Consider the following 26,913-nt stretch of genomic DNA (forward strand, 5'->3'; position numbering starts at 1 on the left):
TTTTTTTTTTTTTTTTTTTTTTTTGATGAAGCAACAACGGCTTGTAGAAAAGGTAGAAGGTAGATGTACGGCGGCTTGTGAAGCGGCAGCAAAGTAGAAGTAAAGCGGCAGCGACGATGGTTTTCACAGAAAACGACGGCAGACCGTTAGATTTAATTAATAGAAAACTGATAGTAGAAGATAGCAGAAGCAACACCGGCTAGTGCAGCGGTGGTGGCTAAGTTAATGAGTTTAGAACGAAGACGGAGGTTGCTGAAGCCAAGCAACGGTGGCCGGTAGAAAAAAAATTAGGTCACAAGAGTTTTCTGCTCTGATACCATGTTAAATTTGGGCTTTTACTGTGGGCTTCCAACTCAAAACCAATTGACAATGAGTGTATTGACCCTAACCCTTTATATATTACTTAAGTCCCATCACATCTTCCAATGTGGGATCTTTCTCCACACGTCCCCTCGAGATAATGGCTCTTCTAGCCATTAATCTCGACAATCCATCACGCCCCCTCAAGATAATGCTCTTTATTTAGCTATCTCAATGAAATTGGGTCTTCCTTTGGACCATCAATTAATGGGATGATCGGGCCTCTGTCCGGGCTAGATTAATTAATGGGCCAGCGTGTGTAGGTTCTGATACCATGATATAATTTAGAAAGGCTTGGTTTATTCATTAACATAGGATGAGTATTTATACACAATGGTAAATATATGATAAGACTGGTAAATGTAAATAATACATAAGAGATATATGTAAATATTCTTAATGTATATCTTCTAGATCCTCTTGGTAGATCTCCGGTTTCCTTATACATGGACATGTTCCTCTTACAGCATGTGCAAAGCTCACTGGTAATTTCTTCTTCATCTCCCTCATACTACTAAAATCAATATGATTTTTGAGTTCCGGTCATCTCGTCGAATCTTCAGATTCGATTCTCATTTCAGATTTTTCTTCCTTCTCATTTGTCTTCCCAGGTACATGAGAGCATCTATACTGATCGTTACTCTTAAAGGTATTCTCAACTAAAAATTAAAAAATAATAATAAAACAAATAAAAAAGTGAGAAACGTTTCTTTAGTAAGCATCGGAAGAATCGTTCCTCTATAGTATAACAGTTCTTCCTCTGCATGTGACCGTTTTGAATAACCCAGCTTGTCGATTGCTTCTTCAGGGGGAAGTTTTGTTCGCTGGCATGCTTTGTAGCTTCTTAATCTCTTCTCCATCATATATACATACTCTTGTTCTTTAGGGATTGATCTTCTCTCTAGCCTTCTTTTCAGCAACAACATGAGCTGGTTTTTCGTCTTTCTCATCCAATTTTTAATGAGTTTCACACATGTAATTTCTTGCATTTCTCTGTTTTCTTCTCTTGTCTGATTTGATTTTGAGTAGATTTTGAACTTTAGCTCTTTGAATTAATTTTTGCGAGGTATGTGTTTACTGGAGTTGCCAACTTGACACTCTTTTCTTATCCATCTCTACCATTTTTCCTTGTTCTTCTCTCCCTTGGACTGGTTCCTTTTACAAACAACCTCAGCATAGCTTAATGGTAAGTTTGCTTTCTCCCTCAGCGATAAATTCTTCAACGGTTTCCAAATTCTCTTTGGAATCGTCACTTTCTCTTTGATTTCATTTGGGTCTTGAGACATGTAGAAGAGGTGCATAACTTCCCATCTCCCTATTAGAAGAGGTGCATAACTTCCCATCTCCCTAAAACAGACATGTATTTTCCATGAAACAAACTTCCTCTTTGTTGGTCTTTCTAATTTTTCCTTCAGCGAGTTTCTTCTCCATTCCTCTTATCTTTCAACCCAATTACATGTACAACTCCCTTTCCTTGCAGGAATTTGGGATTATGCTGGCTATATACAGGTTTATCTTTCAACCCAATTAATTAAACAATTTATGATTATTCTCTCATATTGAACTTAAATTGTTTAAGTAATAAGTCTTGAACTTTATGAAGACTAACAAAAAAAGTTTATTGATTGATAATTTTCTAACATAATTAAGCAAATACAAACAATTAAAGAATGGAAAAATAAGATAAGATTTTAGATTTTCTTTTTAAAGAAGTACCATATCATTCGTCTTATAGACTTCTAAACATGCTTCCTTGTATATCTTGTAGCCAAATCTTTGTAAGTCCTTAAATCTTTACCCCTCTTTGAGTGCGTTTTTACTTTGATTCCATGTAAAATCTGTTTTCGTTTTGTTATAAAGGTTAGTAATAAGTTGTTGTAACTTTTATGCTAAATGAAATGCAGATTAATACATATTCAGCAATGAAATAGTTAGATACATTGAAATAGTCCTATAAACAGGAAATACATTAGAAAAATTCAGTTGATGTTTGATTTAATATTATCATGGTTTTAAGAATAACTTTACCTCAACATCTCAACGACTCCTTTGATTTGCTTCGTGGGGAACTGGAGATAGAACTCCTGCTTCTGTTTGCTCTCAAGTATTGATGAGTTATTAGAAAGCTTTACACATAATAATATTTAACCCGCGAGACATGCTATGATTGTACCTGTAATAAGATTTGTGAGTATTTGAATATGATTTTTTAAAAAGAGTAATCACTCTATACGCTCATCTCACCGATGCTTGTTGGTTATGATTTTTCAGGTATGCACTTCAACTCACCATGTTGGGCATCACACTCTATAGAATGCATCATTGCTAGATATTGAGTGATACTATCATTGGCGGCCATCTATACTATTAAGGTGACTTTCTGGTTTGTTACTTTAGGTTCGATGTGTTTGGTTGTGTATGCCATCTTCTTTGGTTATATAGTAGTAATGGAGCTGATTTGTTGCGATATAGGAATAAAATAAATCATTGTTTGTGTTAAGATTAATTAGTCGAATATTCTATGTAATCAACTAAAGATTTTCAGTTCGTAATTTGTTACCGTTTGATATGTTATTATAGATGATGTTTAGGGATTTCATTAGTCTATTTTTAAAAAGTTTGGAATGTTGATTGTGGAGATGATAGAGTCCGATTTTGTTAGTTTCAGAAAGAAGTAAGTTTCGGATTTTAATATATTTGATTTTGGGATTTGGAGTTTAAATGTCGAACATATTTGATATGGTAGGTACTAAATGTCGGTAAAACACAACTTATTATGATTAATTATAATATTCTTTCTCTTTAATTATCCTTTTAATTTTCTTACAGGTTTCGTAGAAGTTCATGTTTGGAAAGTCGCATAGTCCAGCGACGATCCGAATAAGGTTAATCCGGGTGATCTAAGATCCGCGTTTTTTTACACCATCAGATTACCAGTTTGCCCTTAATTTTTTTTTCCTTGTTTTTTGATTTTTTTGACATGAGGGCATTGTATGGCATACTCGTTTTTTTTTTATCTTTAGGTGTGCTCCCCAATTAATAGTATAGAATAGATTTGATGTGTTTGGCCCAACTTATATTTAAATAACATAATAAGAAAAGGAGCCCTAACCGTTCTTCTTATTTTCATAATAAAAAGAGCCCTAACCTAATATAATAAAAGGAGAAATTTCTCTAGGTATCAAATAACATAAAATCATTTATTTAGAATGACTAAATTTAAATCCAATAATAAAAGAAGCCCTACCCTTCCAGTGACCAACGACAATTTTCTTCTTCGATATATTCTTCAAAACAACATCTTCTTCTCTTTTAGTCGTCATTCTTGTTAAACCATCACATATGAAACTATGATAAGTTCTTAAGACTACGTCGGCAGGTGAAACACAAAGTTTGGAGATGCTAACGATAATGGCATTAGGTGTACCAAAAGATTTCAGATAATTTTGGTTAAATCTTCAGTAGCCTAATTAACAAATTTTTAAACCTAACCGTAATTAGTTTTGGTTAATTTGGCAGAATTGTTAAAATCTTAATTGAAAAAAAATAAAACTAACCAACTCAGTTTGGCTAGGTTCAATTGAAGTCGCATGACCAGTAAATCAGATCATCACCAAGTTACAACCTCCCCACTAAACAATTTTTTTTTTCTCAAAAAGAAAATTCATCTCTCAGTTTATGCTTCCTCAGTTTATAGTTTTCTTCATTCTATACTTGATTATAATGCATGTGGATATTGCCGAAGGGATGCTAGCAATGGTATATGATTGTTTATGTCGTCGTTGATACGAAATATAAGTCAATTGTGGTTCATACAAAATTTGAAGGTTGATTTCAATCTATAGTAGGATCGAGGGTTTACCGTAATATCCGGTAAAAATGTACATCTTCATTGTGTTGGCTTTACAACAAACACTACAAGAAAACATAGAATTGTCGACTAAAAAAATAATCACAATACAATCGCAAACTACTTAGTGACGACTGATTAGCGACTGACATACGTAGTCGGTGAACAGTGCGTTGCTAAAATAATCAGTCGCTAAACAGTCGACACGGAGCTACTAATTGGCGACTGATAATTTTGGTTGTTCTTCCCTCGCCAAACAGTCGCTAAAGTTACGACTGAATTGCAACACTTTAGCGACTGATCTGGTTACTCATTTGCGATTGTTTTGATTATTGTTTTGTGTACGTTTCGGTGACTGTTTTACGACTGTTTAACTATCATGTTTTAAAAAAAATTCTGGTAAAAATGAATTATTTGATTTAGTAATACCAAAACTGATTATGGAAACTATAACTAAAACATAACAAACATGAAATTAAACAAAGACATAAGTTTAATTTTACATCCAACATAAGTTCCAGAAAACATCCAAACATCCAAGAGTACAAGTCGCAAATATTACAAAAGTTTTCATAATCATGAAGGAAGCAAGGATAGTGAAGGAACCTAACTTTGAACATCAGCAGGGTTTGGGTCATTGGTTTGAGACTCGAGGAAGGCGACATAGTTTGGGTTAGTCTTGAGGAAGCTTACCAAGTGTGAGATCTCTGCTTGTTGCTCAGATGCAACCCATAAAGCCTCAGTTGCAACCTGTGAAGGCTCTGCGTCACGCTCTGCGTCACGCTCTGCGTCACGCTCTGCGTCACGCTCTGTGTCACGCTCTACTTGTAGAGCTGCTTGTTTCTCTATTTTGCGGTTAGCTTCTTCAAGCTGTTGTCTGAGGATTGTGAAAGCAGAAGAGCTTCCAGGGAACTTCCGCTTCTCGCTGATGTAACTCCCTAGGCTTCCAACTCCAAAGTATGTTCCTCTATCATTTATGAAAGTAGACTGCATAAACAAAATAGAGAGAAAAAGTTAACATAATTACTTAACAATGAAACACTTAATAGCTTATTAGAAATAAGCAAATTACCTGAAGAAAGAGCTCATCATCCTCCTCGTGAGATAGCTCTAATCGACGTGAAGTACCATAAAAATACTCATCATTATCCAGATCAGCCAACTTAGGTTCTCTTTTTTCTTATATATATGCCTCATGAACTGCTTGCGCTTTCTTATCCACAAAAGTACCATCTTTTTTGGTATGAGTCCTGAGAAAAACTTCAGGAGAGTTGGCGGTCTTCCCAATTCCACTTCCTGAAATGTTAGAAAATTAAAAGGTTAGGAACCATCTGATGTCAAGTAATTAAACAATGAAAAGGTTATGATGTAACTCACCATCTCTTGTTCGATTTGTAAGTAAGACTTTGGCCTGGATACATGCTTGTGAGGGGCAAGACCATTATGGTCAGACATTCGAGCTGCTGAAGTGGTTGCACTCTTTGCCATGGCTTCTTCTGTGTTCCAATAGTCACACATTTCTTTCCAAAGAGTTTTCTCAATCCAATTCGGTTTCACTTGATCTCGCTGAGCTGTTGCCTTGGAAACCATGTCTTTCATACGGTTTTGAAAAATGGTATAGAACTTTTCTTGAACCACACCGGTTAGTGAGGGATCCCAGGTGTGTGTTTTCTACAAAAGAAGACTAGTGTTAGTGATAAAAAAAACCAAAAAAAAACTATAAATACAGAAATCAAATTGAGAGGAGTAGAAGTTTATCGCGAATTCCAAGAAGTAGTTTTCTCTTCTTGCAGTAGGAACACAACCCCAACTGTAATATGGACCATCAAACTTGTTTGTAAACACTTTTGTAATCTTTCGGGTAATTGATGACTTGTCTTTACCAAACCTTCAAACACAAACAAATCAAAAGTAAAATTCTAATCAAACACAAACAAACCTTCAAACATAAACAAATCGAAAGTACAAAATTCTTAAAATTCTAATCAAACACAAACACAAGTGTTCCAAATACAAACAAACCTAAAAATTCTAATCAATCCAAGTAAAATTCTAATCAATCTAATCAACTAAAAATTATAATCTTACCAAGTGATTCCACGCTCTAATGAGGGAGAAAGGACAGTGGTATACAACTCACGGCCTGGTTGGAAAAGCATGTCATGTAAAGAAGCGAGTACATCAGCTGGGAGATTTGATTGCCTTACACCGTCATCCTCATAATCAGCTTCTTCTTCCTCATGTGATTTTTGCGCTTGAGAACTGTGATGTGATGCAGAAGCTGCTCGAGGTTGACCAGGTTGAGAAGAGGATGGTCGATGATTTGAGACGTGAGGAGATTGTCGAGGTAGAGGAGACTATCGAGGTAGATTCGAGACTTGAGGAGACTGTCGATGATGATTCGTGACTGATGGTTGAGGAGACTCTCGAAGTTGACTCGAGAATTCTGGTGGATTCGTTGCGCAAGCGAGAGGTTGAGGAAAAGGATGCCTGATTAAAGCTTCGCTGGAAGGGATGTTCCAAGAAAGCTCCTCGAGTTCTGGAACAGATTTGTCGGAGGTGGATAGTCTCTGTAAGAAGGTGTAGGTCTCGCTGGAGGCTGGAGGATTGGGATAGGAATTCCCTAAGAATCAGTGTCTGGGTCTCGCTGGTTCGCCGGCGTGAAGGCATACTGGCTGGGAAGATTAGCGGGTCTTTGATTCGCCGTTTGTGAGGTTCCAGAGGTTCGATTTGAGGGGTTTCTTCTTCCTCCTCCTTTTTTCTTTACTCCGATCATCAAAATCGAGAGATACTAGGACATGGATGAAGATCTAGGATTTTCTCGATTGAGAGCAATTGAGATCTAGGATTTTCTCGGCGGATGTAGAGAAATGAGGGATTAGGGTATCTCGGGATGAAGATGAGATCGATTTGGGTTTTCACCGTTTTGTTACGGTCCAAATTTGGTTTAAGGCCCAAATTAAATACATCAATCGCTAATGAGTAGCTGCTTAGTCGCAACATTTGGCGACTGTCAAATTGGTCTCGGAATAAGTCGCAAATTGGCGACTAAACTGCGACATTATGCATCAGTCTCGAATTAGCGTCTACTAGGCGACTGTTTTATTTTAGTAGCCATTCAGTAGCAAAACAATCGCAATTCAGTCGTTAAATTTAGCGACTGTGTTTTAAGTCGCAACTTACAGTCGGCAATTCCATGTTTTCTTGTAGTGAAGGTAAAAAGCACTGGAAGTTTACTAATATAGACGAGGTTTTACATTTTTAGGGCTTGTTGGCCCAAAGGCGCTTGCTCCGGGATGCCTTGGTATCAAGCGTGCCTCTCGCGCAAAGCTGCGCCTACGAAGAAAAAGGTAATTATGGTTAAACATACTATTTATTTGCCTTTTTATGTTTCCAAAATTAATTGCATGTGAACATTATTGCCGCTACAACTATTCCTAGATAACCTAAAAAGTCTTTTGCATAAACCTTTTCATGTTAATCTTTTTAACAACCTCTTTGTCTTCTCATCTCATGTTAAGCTCTTTCATCTTCTCAAGTCTCACAATAGTTTTTCTTTTATTCTCTGTTTCAGGCTTATGGTTTTATCTATTGGATTGGCTCTTTCTCTGTTCTTCAAATGATAGTCCACATTTTATTGGTTCTAACATGGTTTTAGACTCATACATGGTGCTAACATGGTATAGAGATCAATGAATATAACTAACCTTTTGTTTTGTTGTGTAGTTGCGCCTCAGATATCAAAGGCTCGGAGCGAAGTGCGCCTAGGCTCAGGGCGCAAAGCCAGCCCTTCATCGCCTTACCTCGCCTCTCGCCATTTAAGACATAGATACCGCTTATGGATAGTTGTTTTTTTTTTTTTGCATAAAAGGTTTTCTTATGTGTACGAAACTTAGTTGCTTCAACCTTTTACTTCTCATTCATATGCATAATTTCATTTGGATCTGTGCCTAGGGTCACTGCTCTTCAAATTTGTTACGAACGATATTAGTACCTATGGAGGAGCTGTAAGGTTGCCTAAAAGGTTTTCTTATGTGTACGAAACTTACTGGGAAAATCTCCAAAAGCGTGAACCTTTTGCTCGTCTCTCATATGCAAACTAGTATTACTACCCGTGCAATAGGACGGACATAATTCATCTAACCTTTATTTATCGGGATCCTGTTCCTAAAAATCGGGATTTAGTTTGGGAACGATTATTAAGAATCAGTTCTGCTCGGTCGACTCTTTGGTTTATTATTGGGGATTTCAATGAATTAATAGGGAATCACGAGAAGAGAGGGGGTAAACTTCGTCATGCTTCTTCGTTTCTTTCTTTTAATGGGATGATTCGGGATTGTGGTTTTTTGGAATTTCCGCATCTTGGAGATTGTTTGTCTTGGAGGGGTTGGCGCGATAAAAAACCAATCCGTTGTCGTTTGGATAGGGCTTTAGGTAATGAGGACTGACATGATTTGTTTCCGGACACGGTTACAGAATATTTATCAAGGATCGCTTCCGATCACGCCCCGCTTATTGTAAATATCGGTGCCAAGCGATCGCGAGGAAGACAAACTTTTATGTTCGATCGTCGTTGGGTTGGAATGGGGAACATCATGATGGTCCGACATCTTTTGTGGACAAAATTGTCAACTGCCGACGAGCTATATCTCATTGGCATAAAGAGCAAGTTCCGTTTCGACGAGATACTATTGAGGATCTCAAGCGCCAGTTGGCTGTGGCTCAAGCGGATGATGCGGTTTCATCGGGGGTCATTACTGATTTAACCACACGTCTGCGTGACGCCTATAATGATGAGAAAATTTATTGGTATCAGAAAAGTCGTAACCGTTGGATGCAGGTGGGGGATAAAAACACAAAGTACTTTCAAGCTCAAACAAAGCAGCGACGGCCTCGAAATCGGATCACTGGCCTTTATGACAGGAATAATGTTTGGTCAACGAAGGATGATGATATCTGCACGATGGCGGTATCATATTTTGAGGATTTGTTTACCTCTATTAATCCGTCTAATTTTGAGGATGCTTTACGCGAGGTGCAGAGGGTAATAATGGCTGAGGTAAATGAGAGTTTATCAGCTCCGAAAACGGAGGCGGAGGTCCGTAAGGCTTTATTTCTGATGTCCCCGGATAAGGCCCCTGGACCGGATGGAATGACAGCTTTGTTCTTCCAGAAGGCTTGGAGAGTGGTCAAGGAGAATCTTGTGGCCATGGTTAATTGGTTTTTTGAAGAGGGTGTTTTTGATAAAAGTTTGAATAGGATGCATATCTGCTTGATCTCGAAGGTGGCCAAGCCAACCCGGATGGCGGAGATGCGGCCCATTAGTTTGTGTAATGTGGGGTATAAGCTTATTTCGAAAATCATGTGTAAACGGTTAGAAGTAGTGTTACCTGAGCTTATCTCGGAAACGCAGTCTGCTTTTGTTCCAAATCAAACGACTTGGTTTGATTTCGGATAACATCCTCATCGCCTAGGAGATGTTTCATGGTTTAAGAACAAATCCATCGTGTAAAGGGAAATTCATGGCGATCAAAACAGATATGAGCAAGGCGTATGATAGGGTGGAATGGGGTTTTATTGAGGCGTTGTTACGGAAGATGGGCTTTGGGGAGACATGTATCTCCATAATTATGTTTTGTGTTACTTCTGTTGAATATAAGGTCCTTTTAAATGGCCAACCCAATGGTAGGATTGTCCCCGAAAGGGGTTTACGGCAGGGAGACCTATTGTCTCCTTATTTGTTTATTTTCTGTACGGAGGTCTTAGTTGCAAATATTAGGCGGGCAGAACAGGATAAACAAATTACAGGGATTAAAGTAGCGAACAAGTCTCCGCCAATTACACATCTATTATTTGCAGATGATAGTCTATTTTTCTGCAAAGTAGATAAGGCTCAATGTGGTGTTATTTTGGATATCTTAAAACAGTATGAGGCTGTCTCGGGTCAGCAAATAAATTTTGCCAAATCTTCGATCCAATTTGGTCATAAGGTGGATGACGATGTGCGGACGGAGATGCAGGGGGGTGTTGGGGATCTCAAATTTGGGCGGGATGGGATCATATCTAGGGTTACCGGAGAGCCTGAGAGGGTCCAAGACAAAGGTTTTCTCTTTTGTTCGGGATCGTCTTCAGGGACGAACGACGGGTTGGTCGGCGAAACTTCTCTCCAAAGGGGGAAAAGAGTTGATGATCAAGTCCGTCGCCACGGCGGTTCCGACTTTTGTAATGTCGTGCTTCCGGTTACCGAAAACAATGACGTCAAAACTCACGAGTGCAGTGGCGAATTTTTGGTGGAGTACTTCAGGACAGTCTGGGGGAGGGATGCACTGGTTAGCTTGGGATAAGCTATGTTGCAGTAAGCAGTTGGGGTTTTGGGTTTTAGGAATGTTGATGCTTTGAATTCGGCATTGTTGGCAAAGCAACTGTGGCGGCTGATTGAGGCTCCGGATACACTGTTTGCTCGGGTTTTCAAGGGCAGGTACTATCGCAATTCCAATCCTATGGAACCGATACGCTCTTATTCTCCATCTTATGGGTGGAGAAGCATTACTTCCGTTAGATCTTTGGTTAATAAAAGGCTTATTATACGGGTCGGTTCGGGGGAGTCCATTTCGATATGGACGGATCCCTGGGTGCCGTCTCAATCCCCAAGACCAGCGTTCAGCAAGGGTCCTCTTAAGGATCCTTCTCTTAAAATCTCTCATTTAATTGATTGTCACACAAATACTTGGCGTACGGATAGGCTCAAGGAGTTTTTTGCCCCGGAAGATGTTGATCTGATAGGGGCTATCCCTTTAGGAAGTCGTCGCCTAGATGATTCCATGGGTTGGCATTACACAAAATCAGGAATGTATACAGTTAAATCTGGGTACGATACGGAACGTTTTGCTGTATCACAGCTTATGATGGTCTCTCGAGCAGGTCCAGAGATAACTCCTCTGTTGGCCGGCGTCTGGGGTGTTTCCTGTCCACCGAAAATTAAACATTTTATGTGGCAGGTCTTGACAGGTTGTATTTCGGTTTCGGCAAATCTGCGGCGTCGCGGTATTGCGTGTGATACAGCGTGTGTACGGTGTGGGGCTGAGGAGGAAACAATTAATCATGCTATTTTCCGGTGCCCACCGGCTCGATAGGTGTGGGCTTTAGCTTAGGTTCCTGTCGGTCCTGGTTCTTTCCCGACGGAGTCTATGTACGCTAATGTGGACCACTTCTTAGGTTCTTCTAACCCGGGTTCTCAGATAGCCACTTTCCCGTGGCTTATGTGGTATATTTGGGAAGCGCGAAATGCTCCTGTATTTGATGATGTGATGGATAATCCACTAGATGTAGTTCGGTTGGCGGAGGGTGAGGCAAATGTCTGGTTGCAGGCCCAGGTGGAGGTTGAGGATGAGGATCATCCCCATACTCCGCTTGTCCCTAATCCTAAACAAAGGGGACCCAAACGTTTCCTCTCTACCTCTTTTACAGGTTATCGGTGTTTCGTTGATGGCTCTTGGAAAGCGACAGATGCTTTTGCAGGTGCAGGTTGGGTTTATTCTTCCCCTCAAGATTCGGGGTAGATATGGGAGCAACCAATTTCCGACGAAGTTTGTCTCCACTCCATGCTGAAGTAGAAGCTTTCATTTGGGCTATGCAATGCATGATCGGACATGACTACTGGGATGTGGCTTTCTATACGGACTGTTCTGACTTGGTGAAGATGGTGTCTTCTCCTCACGACTGGCCGGCTTTCACACCCTACCTCGACGACATCAAGATAGATCAGACGGAGTTTTCTTCCTTCTCTCTATCTCTAGTTCCCCGTAATGTGAATGTCATAACGGATTCTCTGGCACGCCAAGCGCGACTGTCACCGTAGCATATTTTTTTTGTGAACTTTGTTCCCCTAAATTGGCTCTTTTGAGCTGTTCCTATTGTTGTCAAAAAAAAAACTTAATAAGATCGATATGAATTGAATCTAAAACTGTTTAAATCGAATGCTTGAATGACAATAATCCTTAAAATAATTTAAACCCTTTAAACCACCTATACATACATATATACATACATCATACTCAAGAGATTGACACAGCTACAGAGGACAAAGTAGTGAAACAATATATTGAATATCAAGTAAATTAATGACCCATAGGAGATACATTTTTTCTGTTTTGTTAATACAACATCTTATTCTTGTCTTTACCTAAAGGAAGTAAATATTTTACTTTGTTCGTGTCTACTCTAGACATATTTCAATCAAACATAAACATAAATTTTTTGTAGACCTTACCTTTCGATACTCTTTCAATCCCGACCCGCTTTTGTTCTTTTTAGATTTTCTGCTTTGTTTGATCTTTTGTAGATGAACCTAAAAAAAAGTTTGTTGTCACAAACAAATACAAAAAAAATTATGAGAAACAGAAAAATAAGAAATAATAACAAATAAATAATACAAAATCAAGAATATATCATGTATAAAATATTGAAATGGAGTATCTAACTAATTAGTCGGTGTTCCATTACGTACAGAGAATTTGTCTGCATTTTTGGATTACAATATAAGTGGAAGAAGACAATAGATCATTTTTCAAGTACTTATAGATGGCTAATAAGAAATATGACGGTTTACATCCGATAGAAGGGCTGGTAAGAGTGGGAGATAGAAAAAAACATTGGCTTAATTCTAATCTTTTTCATGATCGTGGGAGCTAGTTAAGCTTGAAGATTTTTGTCTTTATTTATTTTGCACCGAAATATATATTTTGTTAAGTAGCCATGCAAATAGGAGTTAGTTTTATTAGATCGTGTAATTGATTTTTTTTTAACGTGTTGTTCTTCTTTTTGGAGAAAAATATTTAATTAATTTATAAATATAATTTGCAATTAGTGACATGTCACCATTTAACTGGTTAAGTGACTTGTACTTTATAGGATAAATGATTTTCATCTTGATCTGTGTCTAGCTTCATTGCTACAAATTTGTTTTTCCTAGAGATGACTTGAGAGCTTCCTCAAGATATAGAGCCACCACACTTACATAATGAAATATGGCTTAGCGCTTATGGAGAGCTGTTTGATTGCTTAGAAGCTTCTCTTATGTCTACTCTCTGAAACTTACTGAAAAAATCTCCTAAAGCTTGAACGTTTTGTTTGTTATTCATATGCAAAGTTTCAGCTTGATTTTTTGTTTTGGTATAGGCATAGCTTTCTATCATTTAAATTATGCTCTACTTTTTTTTCACAGGTCTACTTCAGACACCAGTTAACCCCAGCAACCTGCGTATCAGCCTTCCAAAACATCTTCCAAACTTGTGGAAGAAGACCCATTTGTAGTCTTGGAGGAGTCTGCCTCAACCCCTAGAGAACCTCCATGGGAGGGTTCACTGATCCATTAGAGGAAATTGGTAAATTCAATAGCTCCAGCAGCAGAAAAACTGATCATGCATCTGTCCATGGAGGAGTATTTGTTGAAATTGACCCCCTCGATAGTCTTGGAAAATCAGGCCCAGATATGAATAGTAGAAGCCAGAGTCATTTAAAACAACCAGGAAACATCAGTGGCTCCCAGTCACCTGTAGAAAGTTCTAGGAGTTACCATTCTAAGAAAGCTTCATTTGACGATGTTTTAGAGCCACAAAATACGAGTGCTCCACCACCTACCAGTACAGAAGGAAGTTTTGAGTCATCTGATGATGTGTGGCTTACTGTATCTGAGATCCCTCTCTTTACGGAACCTACTAGTGCTCCGCCACCTGCGAGACCTCCACCACCGAGACCTACACGTCCTGTAAAAAAGAAGGTCAACGAGCCTTCTATATCGAGCTCCACTAACCACCACTCTTATGTTCCTAGCTCAGCTAGAGCTTCTGTAAATAGCCCAACAACATCTCAACTGGATGAACTTGATGATTTTTCTATGGGCAGAAAGCAGACCGCTGCAAATGGACACCCTGAACCTACCTTTGGTGAAGATTTTGATGTTTTCTCTGATGCTGTTGCATCAGCTGCTGCAATGAAGGATGCCATGGATAAAGTAGAAGCGAAGTTTAGACATGCTAAGTAAAGGAGAGAGAAAGAAAATTTGAAGGCAAGTAGAAGCAGAGAAGGAGATCACATGGAGAATCCTGACTCTCGGGAAAGGGAACTTAGAGAAAAGCAAGTGAGATTGGAGCGTGAAAGGGCAGAGAGGGAGGCAGAGATGGAAAAAGCCTAGGAGAAGGAGAGAGAGGACAGAGAAAGAGAGCAGAAAAGAATTGAGAAAGAAAGGGAAAGACTATTGGCAAGGAAAGCCGTAGAGAGGGCTACAAGGGAAGCACGTGAAAGAGCAGCCGCTGAAGCTCATGCCAAAGTTCAGAGAGCTGCTGTTGGGAAGGCTTCCGATGCCCGAGAGCGTGCAGAAAGAGCAGCAGTTCAAAGAGCCCATGCTGAAGCACGTGAAAGGGCAGCTGCAGGGGCACGAGAAAAGGCTGAGAAAGCTGCAGCAGAAGCTAGAGAAAGGGCGAATGCTGAAGCGCGGGAGAAGGAAGCAAGAGTTAAGGCAGAACGAGCTGCTGTGGAAAGGGCAGCTGCTGAGGCACGTGGAAGGGAAGCTGCCCAAGCTAAAGCTAAGCAGAAGTAAGAAAATAACAATGATCTTGACTCCTTCTTTAACTCTGTTTCTAGACCAAACAATGCTCCACGACAGAGAACCAACCCTTTGGTGAGATGGGATTATCTATTTTGTTCTGCTTTAAGTCCTTTAATGCCTTACTGGTGATTTGATTCCTCCTAACTCTGGTTGTGTTTCAGGATCCTTTCCAGGATTCATGGAACAAAGGAGGATCTTTCGAATCTAGCAGGCCATCTTCGCAAGTGCCCTCTAGAGCACCAGAGAACTTGAGAAAGACCTCTTCAGCAACAAACATTGTTGATGATCTCAGTTCAATATTAGGTGGTACTGCAACCTCTGAGGTTTATCCATAATAATATGTTCATGTCTGTTAACTTGGTCACAATGAACCCCCCCTGTGTTGTATATAGCTCCAGCTTCCCAGTCTGGTGGTTTTCAAGATGTGGATGGAGAAACTGAAGAGAGACGACGTGCCAGGCTGGAACACCACCAGAGGACATAGGAGCGGGCTGTATGTATCATTAGAGTTTTTCTTTGATGGGTTTTGTATCTGACAATGACACAGGATTCACCAGTATATTAACATGAATTGTTTTCTCTATCAGGCGAAAGCACTTGCTGAGAAAAATGAACATGATCTTCAAGTACAAAGAGAACAAGCTGAGAAAGATGTAAGTTTCCTTAAGAGGTGATTTAGCTTGAAATCTACGCGGTGTCTTCCTTTTCCCTCCTCTGTTGTACCCATCTCAAATCATGTTGCTTTGTCTGGCGCCTTTTGCAGCCAGTAGTGTAAAGCGAATTGTGCCACCATCCTTAAACCTAAATCTGTCTTGATTTTCTTTTGTTTAATCACCTACGTATCTTGTGTTTCAGAGGATTGGTGAGACCCTGGATGTTGAGATAAGACGTTGGGTGCGGGTAAGGAGGGAAACTTGCGTGCTCTGCTTTCGACATTACAATATGTATGTCTTATTGTCCTCTTTCTTTATTATTTCTATCTCTGATGTTCAATTTAGGAATCCAAACTTTCTTCAAATGTTAGGAATCCAAACTTTTATTCTGATGTTGCCATGTAAATGAGCAGGTTCTTTGTCCAGGATGTGGTTGGCAGCCAGTTTCATTGACCGATTTAATTACCGGTGCATCTGTCAAGAAAGTTTACAGGAAGGCTACTCTCTGTATACATCCTGACAAAGTTCAGCAAAAAGGCGCTAATCTCCAGCAGAAATACATTGTCGAGAAAGTTTTCGACATGCTCAAAGTAAGTCATTGACCATTTTTCAGGAACTGCTACTTCAGATTATGAGAACCCGTACGTCCGTACAAGGAGACAAAACAGGCCGTCCGTACGGTTCTGAGGTCTAACCAATTCAGCCCATGAACTCGTCTCTCCAACGGTCACAAAATCTCTAGAATCTTCCTCATGGAGTCGTGTGTAAGTCGATACAAGTGGGAACCAAAGTCAACTCAACATCACATATTTATGTTAAGGAGATGTCACTTTCTCATGAGTAATTGTGCATAGAATCTTGTATAGGATATTCCGTTTGTATTTTGTCTATATTTAGCTTTTACCTATGAACTAAATGAAGTAAGAAAAAAGATTATCTCTTTCTCCATTACACTACACAATTCTCATTGTTTTACTCTTCATACTTTGTTCTACTTTCTGTTCGACTATATACCATCTCTCAATCTTTGTTCTACGTACTACTCTTGTCTTAAATCTTACATGGTATCAGAGTGAGAACGCTCCTCACTCTAAATCAAAACACTCACTAAACACTTCCGCTCCAATCTTTATTCTCTTCTTTCTCTTTCTGATAAAATCGTGTTCTTTACCTGTTGAATACTAACTCCAACATGGAAAATACCAAAACTGTGATTGTTCCAGTTACTCTCAAAGGAGAGAACTATCTGCTGTGGGAAAGAACCACAAAAACGGCACTATGTGGCCAAGGGCTTTGGTCCCATATTACTTCAAGTAATGCTCGAAAGGAGACTATGACCCAAGAAGACAAAACTGCAGTCACTGGTGGAGAAGACAAGTGGTTTCAAGAAGACCAAAGTGTTCTAGCCATCATTCAAAACTCTCTTGATGCTCCAATCCTTGAAGCATACTCATACTATGAAACTGCCAAATATCTATGGGATACACTTCAGAATGTGTTTGGCAACACAACCAACTTAAACCGAGTTTTCGAGATCAAAAGAACCATCAACAATCTCAGCCAAGAAGATATGGAGTTCACCAAGCACTTTGGGAAGTTTCGATCTCTCTGGGCAGAGTTAGAAATGCTTTGACCTGTTAGTCACGACCCAGTTATTTTAAACGAAAGGCGGGAAAAGGATAAGGTATTCGGCCTACTGTTAACCCTGAATCCATCCTACAACGACCTCATTAAACACATCTTGAGGTCAGACAAGCTTCCAAGTCTCGACGATGTATGCAACCAGATTCAAAAGGAGCATGGCTCAAATGTCTTGTTTGGAGGCAAAGGTGACCTTGTCACAGTGAACAAGGTGGAAATAGCTTCAGCAAACAGAGGATACTACAAACATGATGATAAAAACCTACCGATCTGCGACCACTGTTAGAAACCTGGTCATTTCAAGAGCTGGTGCTGGATACTTCATCCTCACCTCCGGATCAACCGACCAACGTCCACTCGTGGAGGACCTAGAGCTCATCAAGCGACTGTGGCTGGAGAGACAACAACGTCTGAGCCAAGTAATCGAGTTCCTGAAGGAAATGGAGCTGTATTGATGGCATCTTCGGAGGTCGTGACAAAGTCAGATCTGAATGCTCTTATCAAAGCCATCAAAAAAGCATCCGGTAACTCATATCTTGCTCTAAGCTCTAGTAAACCCCTTATTGTTGATTTGGGAGCTTCTCATCACATGATTAGTGATTCTAAGCTAATAAGTAATATTAAACCAGCCATAGGAAATGTCATTATAGCCAATGGTGAGAAAATACCAGTAAAGGGTATTGGAAACTTAAAACTCTTTGATAAAGATTCAAAAGCCTTTTACATGCTTGATTTTACTTCAAACTTACTATCGGTTAAGAAAGGAACTACTGATTTAAATTGTTATGCAATATTTGGTCCTAATGAGGTGTATTTTCAGGATATTGACACAAGTAAAGTGCTTGGCCAAGGAGTCACTAAAGATGACCTCTATGTGCTCAAGGATTTGAATCTATCTTCTTCAAGCTCACCTTCATGTTTGAACTCTATTGTTGTTAACGCTAGTAGTACTATTTGGCATGCTCGATTAGGACACCCTCATTTTCGTGCTTTAGAACAAATGTTACCAAGTATGTCGTTTAAGAATGATGATTGTGAAGCATGTATTCTTGGTAAACATTGTACGTCTGTATTCTCTAAGTACTTGAAAATCTAAGACCATTGTTTTGATTTAGTTCATTCAGATGTGTGGACTTCTCCTTGCTTGTCTAAAGAAAATCAAAAATATTTTGTCACATTTATTGATGAAAAATCTAAGTACACTTGGTTAACATTACTTCCCTCTAAGGATAGAGTTCTTGAAGCATTTATAAATTTTCAAAACTATGTGACTTACCATTATAATGCCAAGATTAAAATTTTGAGATTAGATAATGGAGGGGAGTACACAAGTCATGTCTTTAAACAACATCTTGCAAATCATGGGATTATTCACCAAACCAGCTGTCCATACACACCTCAACAAAATAGTGTAGCTGAAAGGAAGAATCGGCATCTAATGGAGGTTGCAAGGTCTATGATGTTTCATACAAATGTGCCAAAGCGTTTTTGGAGTGATGTTGTTCTTGCCGCCTGCTACTTAATCATCCGAACACCAACTAGGATTCTCGAGGACATCTCACCTTTTGAGGCATTAAACAAAGTAAAACCAACCTTTGATCATTTACGTGTGTTTGGCTGTGTTTGTTATGTGTTACGACCAGGAGAACAGCGAGACAAGCTGGATGCCAAGAGTGTTAAGAGTATGTTTATCGGTTACTCCACAACACAAAAAGGGTACAAATGCTATGATCCTGACACTAAGAGAGTTCTTGTCTCACGAGATGTCAAATTTGTGGAGTCAAAAGGGTATTATGATATGAAGAGTTAGGACAATAATAAAGATATAGCAACCTCACCGTCTGATCGAGCTGCAAATCTTCGAATAATTCTTGAAAAGCTTTTAGTTGAAACAACTCAAGACAGAGCAGAACCGGAGGACAATACAACTACAACCGGAGAACCTAGTCACCGTTCCTCCAGAGCAGAACAGGAAGAAACTCACACTGCACCAAATGAGGAGACTCATCCCACACACAACAACAATGGTGAAGATAATGCTGATAACAGGTCAAGTGATGATGCAGACTGTTAGAATTGCGGAATGTAATAGGTAGAATAAGAGGATAAGAGGGTAACTCAGTAGAGAAAAGGTAGAATGAACAAAAAGACTTAATTAGTATTTCTCAAGTGTTGTTACATAGTCTAATATAGTAAAAACAATGGGCATATGCCGTTAGAAGTGATGGTGAGATGAAAGAGACATAATGCAGCTTGTCTTGAACTCGAAAAGGTGAAAGCGACCCTTCCTTCCCTTTGTTTGACTCGCACAGCTCGCACACCAAAGGTAAACACGTGATTCTTCTTCTTCCTTGGCTAGATATTTAGGTTCTTCCAGATCCTTCTGTCCCATGGGCCTTACTTCACTATCGGGCCACTTATACACCACTCACTCTATTGATCTCTACGGCCTCATTGCTTCAACTGTACGGACACTCGTACGGACACTTGTACGGACACGACGTTGATCTCATGTTCCTTCTTCTCACCAATACTCCCCTTCAAGTTTAGCCGGATGCAATGGCTAAACTTGGAATCCTGTGATGCATCACCTTATTAAAAACCTCAACATATAAAACCACTTTGGACAAAACTATATTGAGGGAAAAAGAGTGTGATGAACACGGGAAGGAGGATCGAGATCAAGGATGTGTCAGGTCCACATGACCAAGTTTTCTGTAGATATGAGAGCAAACCTGGCGACTTGCAGCCTTTGTAAAGATGTCAGCGAGTTGATCTTTACTTGGTGTATGACATGGAAGTGTAACTCCTTCTTCAATCTTCTCCCGGACTTTATGACAATCCAACTCTATGTGTTTGGTTCTTTCATGGAACACCGAGTTTGTTGTGATATGAATGACAGCTTGGTTGTCGCTGTGCATAGGGATATGTGTGGAGGATTTGATGCCTAGATCTTCAAGCAGCACCTTGAGCCATGCAAGCTCCGTAGTGAGCTTCCTCATTGCTCAATATTCTGATTCTGCACTTGACATTGGAACCACCTTTTGCTTCTTTTTCTTCCATGTGACTAGGTTTCCTCCTATGAAAGTGAAATAGCCGGTTGTAGATCGCCTATCTTTCCTACCACCGCCCCAGTCTGCGTCACAATATCCTACTAGCTCGTTGTGGAGTTCTTTCCCATCCAAATGCCTTGTCCAGGGCTCCCTTTGAGGTAATGAAGGATTCTTTCCAAGAGGCTCCAATGATATGTGGTTGGGGCTTTCATATATTGGCTCACCTGATTCACAGCATAGGAAATGTCAGGTCGGGTGAGAGTTAAGTAGATTAGCTTATCTACAAGTCGACGATAGCGAGAGGGATCTTCATATGGTGGGTCCTTTCTCTCCCCTTGTCGTTCTACTTGATATCCATCAGGAAGTGGTGTCTCCACTAGTTTAGCTCCTAGCTTTCCTGTCTCACATAACAAATCAAGTGTATACTTTCTTTGAGAAAGAAATAAGCCTTCCGGAGAGCGACAAACTTCAATCCCAAGAAAATATTTAAGCTCTCCAAGATCTTTTATATCAAAGACTGACTTAAGATGAGTTTTAATATCTTGAATACCTTTTTTGTTGTCCCCGGAGATGATTAGATCATCAACATAGATGAGGACAACAACTATACCTTTGGATGTTTGGAGAGTAAAGAGAGTGGTATCCATGTGAGACTTCTTAAAGCCATGACTTATAAGCGTGGTGCTCAACTTATGGTACCAAGCTCTAGGCGATTGTTTAAAACCATATATGGCTTTTCTCAAGCGCAATACCTTTCCCGGAGTAATGGTGTCTTCAAGGCCAGGTGGTGGTGTCATATACACTTCCTCTTGTAGTTCTCCTTGTAGGAAGGCTTTTTTGACATCCATCTTCCGTAGCTCCCAAGAAAGATTAGTAGCTAGTCAGAGTAAAACCCTTACCGTATGTAATTTTGCTACTAGTGTGAATGTGTCTTTATAATCTTGCCCATAGGTTTGTGTGAAGCCGCGAGCGACTAGTCGAGCCTTGTATCTCTCAATTTCTCCATTGCTCAAATACTTGATAGTGAATACCCACTTGGAGCTTACAACTCTTTTCCCTGGTGGAAGATCGGATTCATCCCAAGTATGATTACGCTCCATTGCTCCAACCTCATCATCAACAGCATTCAACCACTCCTTACTTTCCTTGGCTTCTTCATAGGTGCTTGGGATATGGTGTTCATCGATTCTGATGAGAAACGCCTGATGATCAGTCGGTAGTAGCGCAAGAGAGCAAACGACTTGAATTGGATGAGCAACAGCTTGGTTATTGTAGTATACTTTTGGATGTGATCTGATCCTTTGGCTTCTTCTCAATGGTTGTGGCGTCGGGTCAGATGTGTTGACCGGCTCAAGAACTTGTTGTTCATGGTACAAGTTCCTCATGTGTCGACATTGGATATGATCTGATCCTTTGGCTTCTTCTCAATGGTTGTGGCGTCGGCTCAGATGTGTTGACCGGCTCGAGAACTTGTTGTTCATGTGCAAGTTCCTCATGTGTCAAATCAAGTGTGTTCTCCCCTTCTGGTGCCTGAACCGTGGAGTCAGAATCATGAGACGCAAGAGAAGGATCAGGTGACACCGGAGGTATAGCAGTCGTGTCAGGTGGAGTATCCTGGGACACGTTTTGGTTTTGACGTGGTGAGACGCCAAGGTGATCGAGTAAGAACTTGAGACTGGCGGATCGATCAGTAGGGGTTGCGAGATCCTTTAGATCATCCCAATCTCTCTTGTCAAAGTAGCCTTGTTCTTCAAGAAACTTGACATCCCGAGATACAAATATGCGGTTGTTGGTAGGATCAAAGCACTTGTATCCTTTTTGTGTTGTCGAGTAGCCGAGAAACACACTTCTTGTGCCTTTGGCTTCAATTTTGTTCCTCAACTCTCCTGGTACTAGAACAAAACAAACACACCCAAATACCTTTAAATGACTTATGGATGGTTTAAATTGGTTTAATACCTCAAAGGGTGATTTATCTTCCAAAATCTTTGTTGGAATGCGATTGATAAGGTAACATGTGGTCAAGACTGCATCTCCCCAATATCTCTTTGGTACATTGGCATGGAACATCATTGATCTTGCAACTTCCATCAAGTGTCGATTATTTCTTTCAGCCACTCCATTTTGTTGAGGAGTGTAGGGGCAACTTGTTTGATGTATAATGCCATGTTTTGCTAGGTGTTCTTGAACCGATTGCTTGTATATTCTCCACCATTATCTGTTCTAAACACTTTGATCTTAGCATTAAATTGATTAGTAACATAATTTTGAAAATTTGTGAAGGCATCAAACACGTGATCTTTAGAGGGAAGCAATGTAACCCAAGTATATTTAGTTTTTTCATCAATAAAGGTCACAAAATACTTGTTAATATCCCTAGAAACACATGGAGAAGTCCACACATCAGAATGTACTAAGTCAAAGCATTTTTCATAAAAGGTTGTGGATTAGAGAAAACAGTCTTACAATGTTTGCCAAGAATACAAGCTTCACAACTAGAGTGATCAAAAGAAACATTAGGTATCATCAATTCAAGAGCTCGAGATTGAGGATGACCTAATCTAGCATGCCACATAACATTAAAAGAAACACCTAAACAAGAAACATGAGACGAGCTTAATGATTTAAGAGAGGTGTCTTCAAGAACATAAAGATCATCCTTTGATCCACCTTCTCCGATTAGTTTTCCAGTCTCAATATCCTGAAAGTAAACATCATTAGGCCCAAATATTGCAAAACAATTAAGATCATTAGTTGCCCTTTTTACCGATAAAAGGTTAGAAGTGAATTTAGGCATATAAAATGCCTTAGAGTCTTTATTATATAGCTTTAGATTACCAATCCCTTGAACTGGTATTTTATCTCCATTAGCTATTATATCATTACCATTAGCCGGTTCAATATTGCTTAAGAGATTCGAGTTACTAATCATATGATGTGAAGCACCCGAATCAACAACTGAGAACTCTTACGACTAAGAGTTAAGAAAGTTTTACCGGACTCTTTGAGAGCCAAGGACTTGAAGAATGCTTCCAAGTCTGATTTTCTCACAAATTCTTCGGATGCTGTCACCTCTCCACTCTTTGATGAGCTGGCTTGCCCTTGTTCATCCTTCGAGTGAGTGAGATTGGCTCTCGGATCTTTGTTGTTGTTGAGGGTATTTGGTCTTAAGTGAGGGTGTAGGAACCAGCATTTGTCTTTTGTGAGACTCTTCCTCTTGCAATGTTCACACCCTCCTTTTTATCGACGATCCTCTGGCTTTAATACTCCTTTGTTGGCCGTGACTAACTCCCCTTTACCACTGAATAGGCCGAGTGAACCTTGCTCTTTCTGAATCTGTGCGCACACGTCATCGAGACTAGGAAGCTTTTCAGACCTTAGGATGTGCTTGATGAGGTCGTTAAAGGTAGGATTGAGTGTGAGCAGAAGAGCAAAGACTTTGTCCTGTTCTCTTCGCTCATTGAGCACAGCCGGATCCATGGTGTTTGGCCTAAGCATTTCAAACTCGGCCCATAGAGATCTAAACTTGCCAAAATGTTTGTTAAACTCCATATCTTCTTGACTCAAGTCGTTGATAGCCTTCTTAACTTCAAAAACACAAGTGAGGTTGGAGATGTTGCCAAACACATTCTTGAGAGTCTCCCATAGTTCACTCGCCGTCTCACAGTACAATTAGGCTTCAAGGATAGGAGCTTCAAGAGAGTTTTGGAGGATGGAGAGGACGGTTTGATCTTCTTGGAACCATTTGGCTTCTTCTTCGAGTCTAGCCTCCTCTTCATCTTCTTTGATGGTTTCTTTCCCATCTTCTTTGGTGGCTTTCTTTGGAGCTTTTCCACCTTTGATATAGCTCCAGAGTCCGCAGCCACATAATGCAGTTTTAGTGGTTCTTGACCACAAGAGATAGTTATTGATCAGGATCGATTAGGCTAGGAGGTGTGCGTACGGTTGTCCGTACAAGTGAGTTAAAGGGTCGAGTCTTACACAAGAGGTCGAGTCTTACCATGTCCCATCGAGTGAAGAAGAGGCCACAATGATCTAAGGCCCAAGAGAAGGATCGATACCCTCCTTGTAGCCATTAGGAGAGAAGGAAGAAGAGAATCACGGGTTTGGTATCTTCTTGGGAGACCAAGTCAGGTCGCTTTCACTCTAGGGATTAGTATTTCTCTCTCTTTGTGTCCCTATCAACCTTGTGTCGCATGTAAGGGAGTAGCCCTAATATTTTCTTTACCTATTTAAAGGCTTATAGCCACCTTGTAACAATACACACTAATGGAATTCTATTCTACCATTATTCTCTTTGTTCTTCACTCACTTCACTACCTTCATTCTCTCATTTCTACCTTTACTTCCGCTTAAACTTACATGGTATCAGAGCAAGTTTTTCGATCTACTACTCTCTAAACTCACTCTTATTCTTTATACTCTCTTTACTATTCTCAAATCTACCTAATCTTTCTCTATTCTCTAGTAATCTTGTCATTTCTCACCATGGAGACCACAAAACCGATAGTTACTCCGGTGGTGCTCAAAGGTGCGAACTACCTGTTGTGGAAAAAAACCACAAAGACCACTCTTAGTGGCCGGGGACTATGGATTAACGATGAGACGGACCAACTCCCCAAGAAAGCCAGCAAGGAAGACGGAAAAGAAGAAAAAGAAGAAGACAAGGAGGCTGAACTTTAAAAGGAAGTGAAGTGGTTCCAAGAAGATCAGACCGTGCTTGCCATTCTTCAGAATTCGCTTGATGCACCCATCCTTGAAGCCTACTCCTACTGCGAGACGGTAAAAGAGTTATGGGACACGCTAGCGAACGTGTACGGGAATGTGACCAACCTTACCCGTGTGGTTGAATTTAAAAAGGCTATCAACAATTTTCATCAAGAAGACTTGGAGTTTACAAAGAATTTTGGCAAGTTCCGATCACTATGGGCTGAGCTTGAGATGCTTAGACTAAGTACAATCGATCCGGCGATCTTAAATGAAAGGAAGGAACAAGACAAAGTCTTTGGCTTGCTTCTCAATCTCAATCCGGCATTCAATGACCTCATTAAACACATCCTTCGCGGTTATAAGCTTTCGACACTTGATGATGTTTGTGCTCAAGTACAAAAGGAGCAAGGATCTCTTGGTCTCTTCAGTGGTAAGGGGGAGCTTGTCACTGCCAACAAAGGAGTTTACAAGCATGAGGAAAGGAAGACAATGGTGTGCGACCACTATAAGAAGAGAGGACATTTGAAGGACAAATGTTGGATCCTTTATCCTCACCTTAAGCCGGCCAAGTTCAAGGAAAATCTCTCTCATGAAGGCACAAGCGGCCAAGGAGCTGTTGTGGACAAGGAGAGACAACGGCAATGGCGGCATCCTATGGGGACTTGGTGAGGAAGTCAGACTTGGAGGCCATCATATGGTCCATTGCGGCTTTAAAGGAATCCGGTAACACTTTCTTTGCTTCTAAACCAAGTAAAACGTTAGTCATCGATTCAGAGGCTTCTCACCATATGATTAGTAACCCGAGTCTGCTTGACCATATTAAACCGGCCCTTGGGAATGTTATAATTGCTAACCGTGTACCAGTAAAAGGAATTGATAACCTAAAATTATTTGAAAAATATTCTAAATCATTATATATGCCAACATTCACTTCTAATCTTTTATCTGTTAATGATGGCTACTACAGATTAGATTTTTACACTATATTTGGTCCTAACAATGTACATTTTCAGAATATTAAGACTGGAAAGATCCTTGGAGAAGGAGATGCAAGTGGAAATCTTTATGTTTTAGAGAAAACTTCACCAAGTCTTTCTTCTTCTATATCGCTTACCTCTTGTCTTGCTTCTAATAATAGTGCTATGTGGCATGCTAGGCTAGGTCATCCTCATTCTCGTGCTCTTGGTTTGTTGTTGCCGAATGTTTCATTTGATAGTTCTGGTTGTGAGTCTTGTATCCTAGGAAAACATTGTAGAACTGTTTTTCCAAAGTCTTCTACCATTTATAAAAATTGTTTTGATTAAGTTCATTCTGATGTATGGACATCACCATGCTTATCTATAGATAACAACAAGTATTTTGTGACCTTCATTGATGAAAAATCAAAATATACTTGGATTACTCTCTTACCATCAAAGGACCATGTGTATGATGCTTTCATCAATTTTCAGAATTATGTCACTAATCATTTCAATGCTAGGATAAAGGTACTAAGATCAGACAATGGAGGAGAATATACAAGTCACAAACTTAAAGAACATCTCACTCAACATGGCATTTTACAACAAACAAGCTGTCCTTACACTCCACAACAAAACAGTGTGGTGGAACGAAAGAACCGGCATCTCATGGAAGTGGCGAGATCAATGATGTTTCATATGAATGTGCCGAAAAGATTTTGGGGAGATGCCGTGATGACCGCGTGCTACCTCATATATCGCACACCAACTAGGATCCTGAACGATCTCTCACCATTTGAGGTACTCACTAAGACTAAACCATCCTTAGATCACTTACGAGTGTTTGGTTGTGTGTTTTTTGTGTTAGTACCAGGAGAACAAAGGAGTAAGCTTGATGCAAAGAGCAATAAGGGCATGTTCATAGGCTATTCCACCACACAAAAGGGTTACAAGTGTTATGATCCGGTCCATGGTCGTATGTACGTCTCCCGGGATGTGAAATTTCTTGAAACCCAACGATACTATGAGAACAAAGATTGGACAAGTTTAAAGGACTTGACTCAATCCACAAGTGATAGGG

General features: G+C 40.0%; 1 protein-coding gene and 1 pseudogene across 1 annotated transcript; both read left to right on the forward strand.

The window, feature by feature from the left end:
• On the forward strand, positions 10,262–11,343 carry LOC109127304. The gene is made up of 2 exons (XM_019231894.1): positions 10,262–10,539; positions 10,593–11,343. Exons 1-2 carry the CDS (start codon positions 10,262–10,264, stop codon positions 11,341–11,343), a joined length of 1,029 nt encoding a protein of 342 aa, XP_019087439.1.
• Positions 11,398–26,913, forward strand: part of LOC104728096 — a 26,592-nt pseudogene continuing 11,076 nt past the window's right edge.

This window comes from Camelina sativa, chromosome 11 (genome assembly GCF_000633955.1).
Source record: "Camelina sativa cultivar DH55 chromosome 11, Cs, whole genome shotgun sequence".
Classification (NCBI taxonomy): Eukaryota; Viridiplantae; Streptophyta; class Magnoliopsida; order Brassicales; family Brassicaceae; genus Camelina; species Camelina sativa.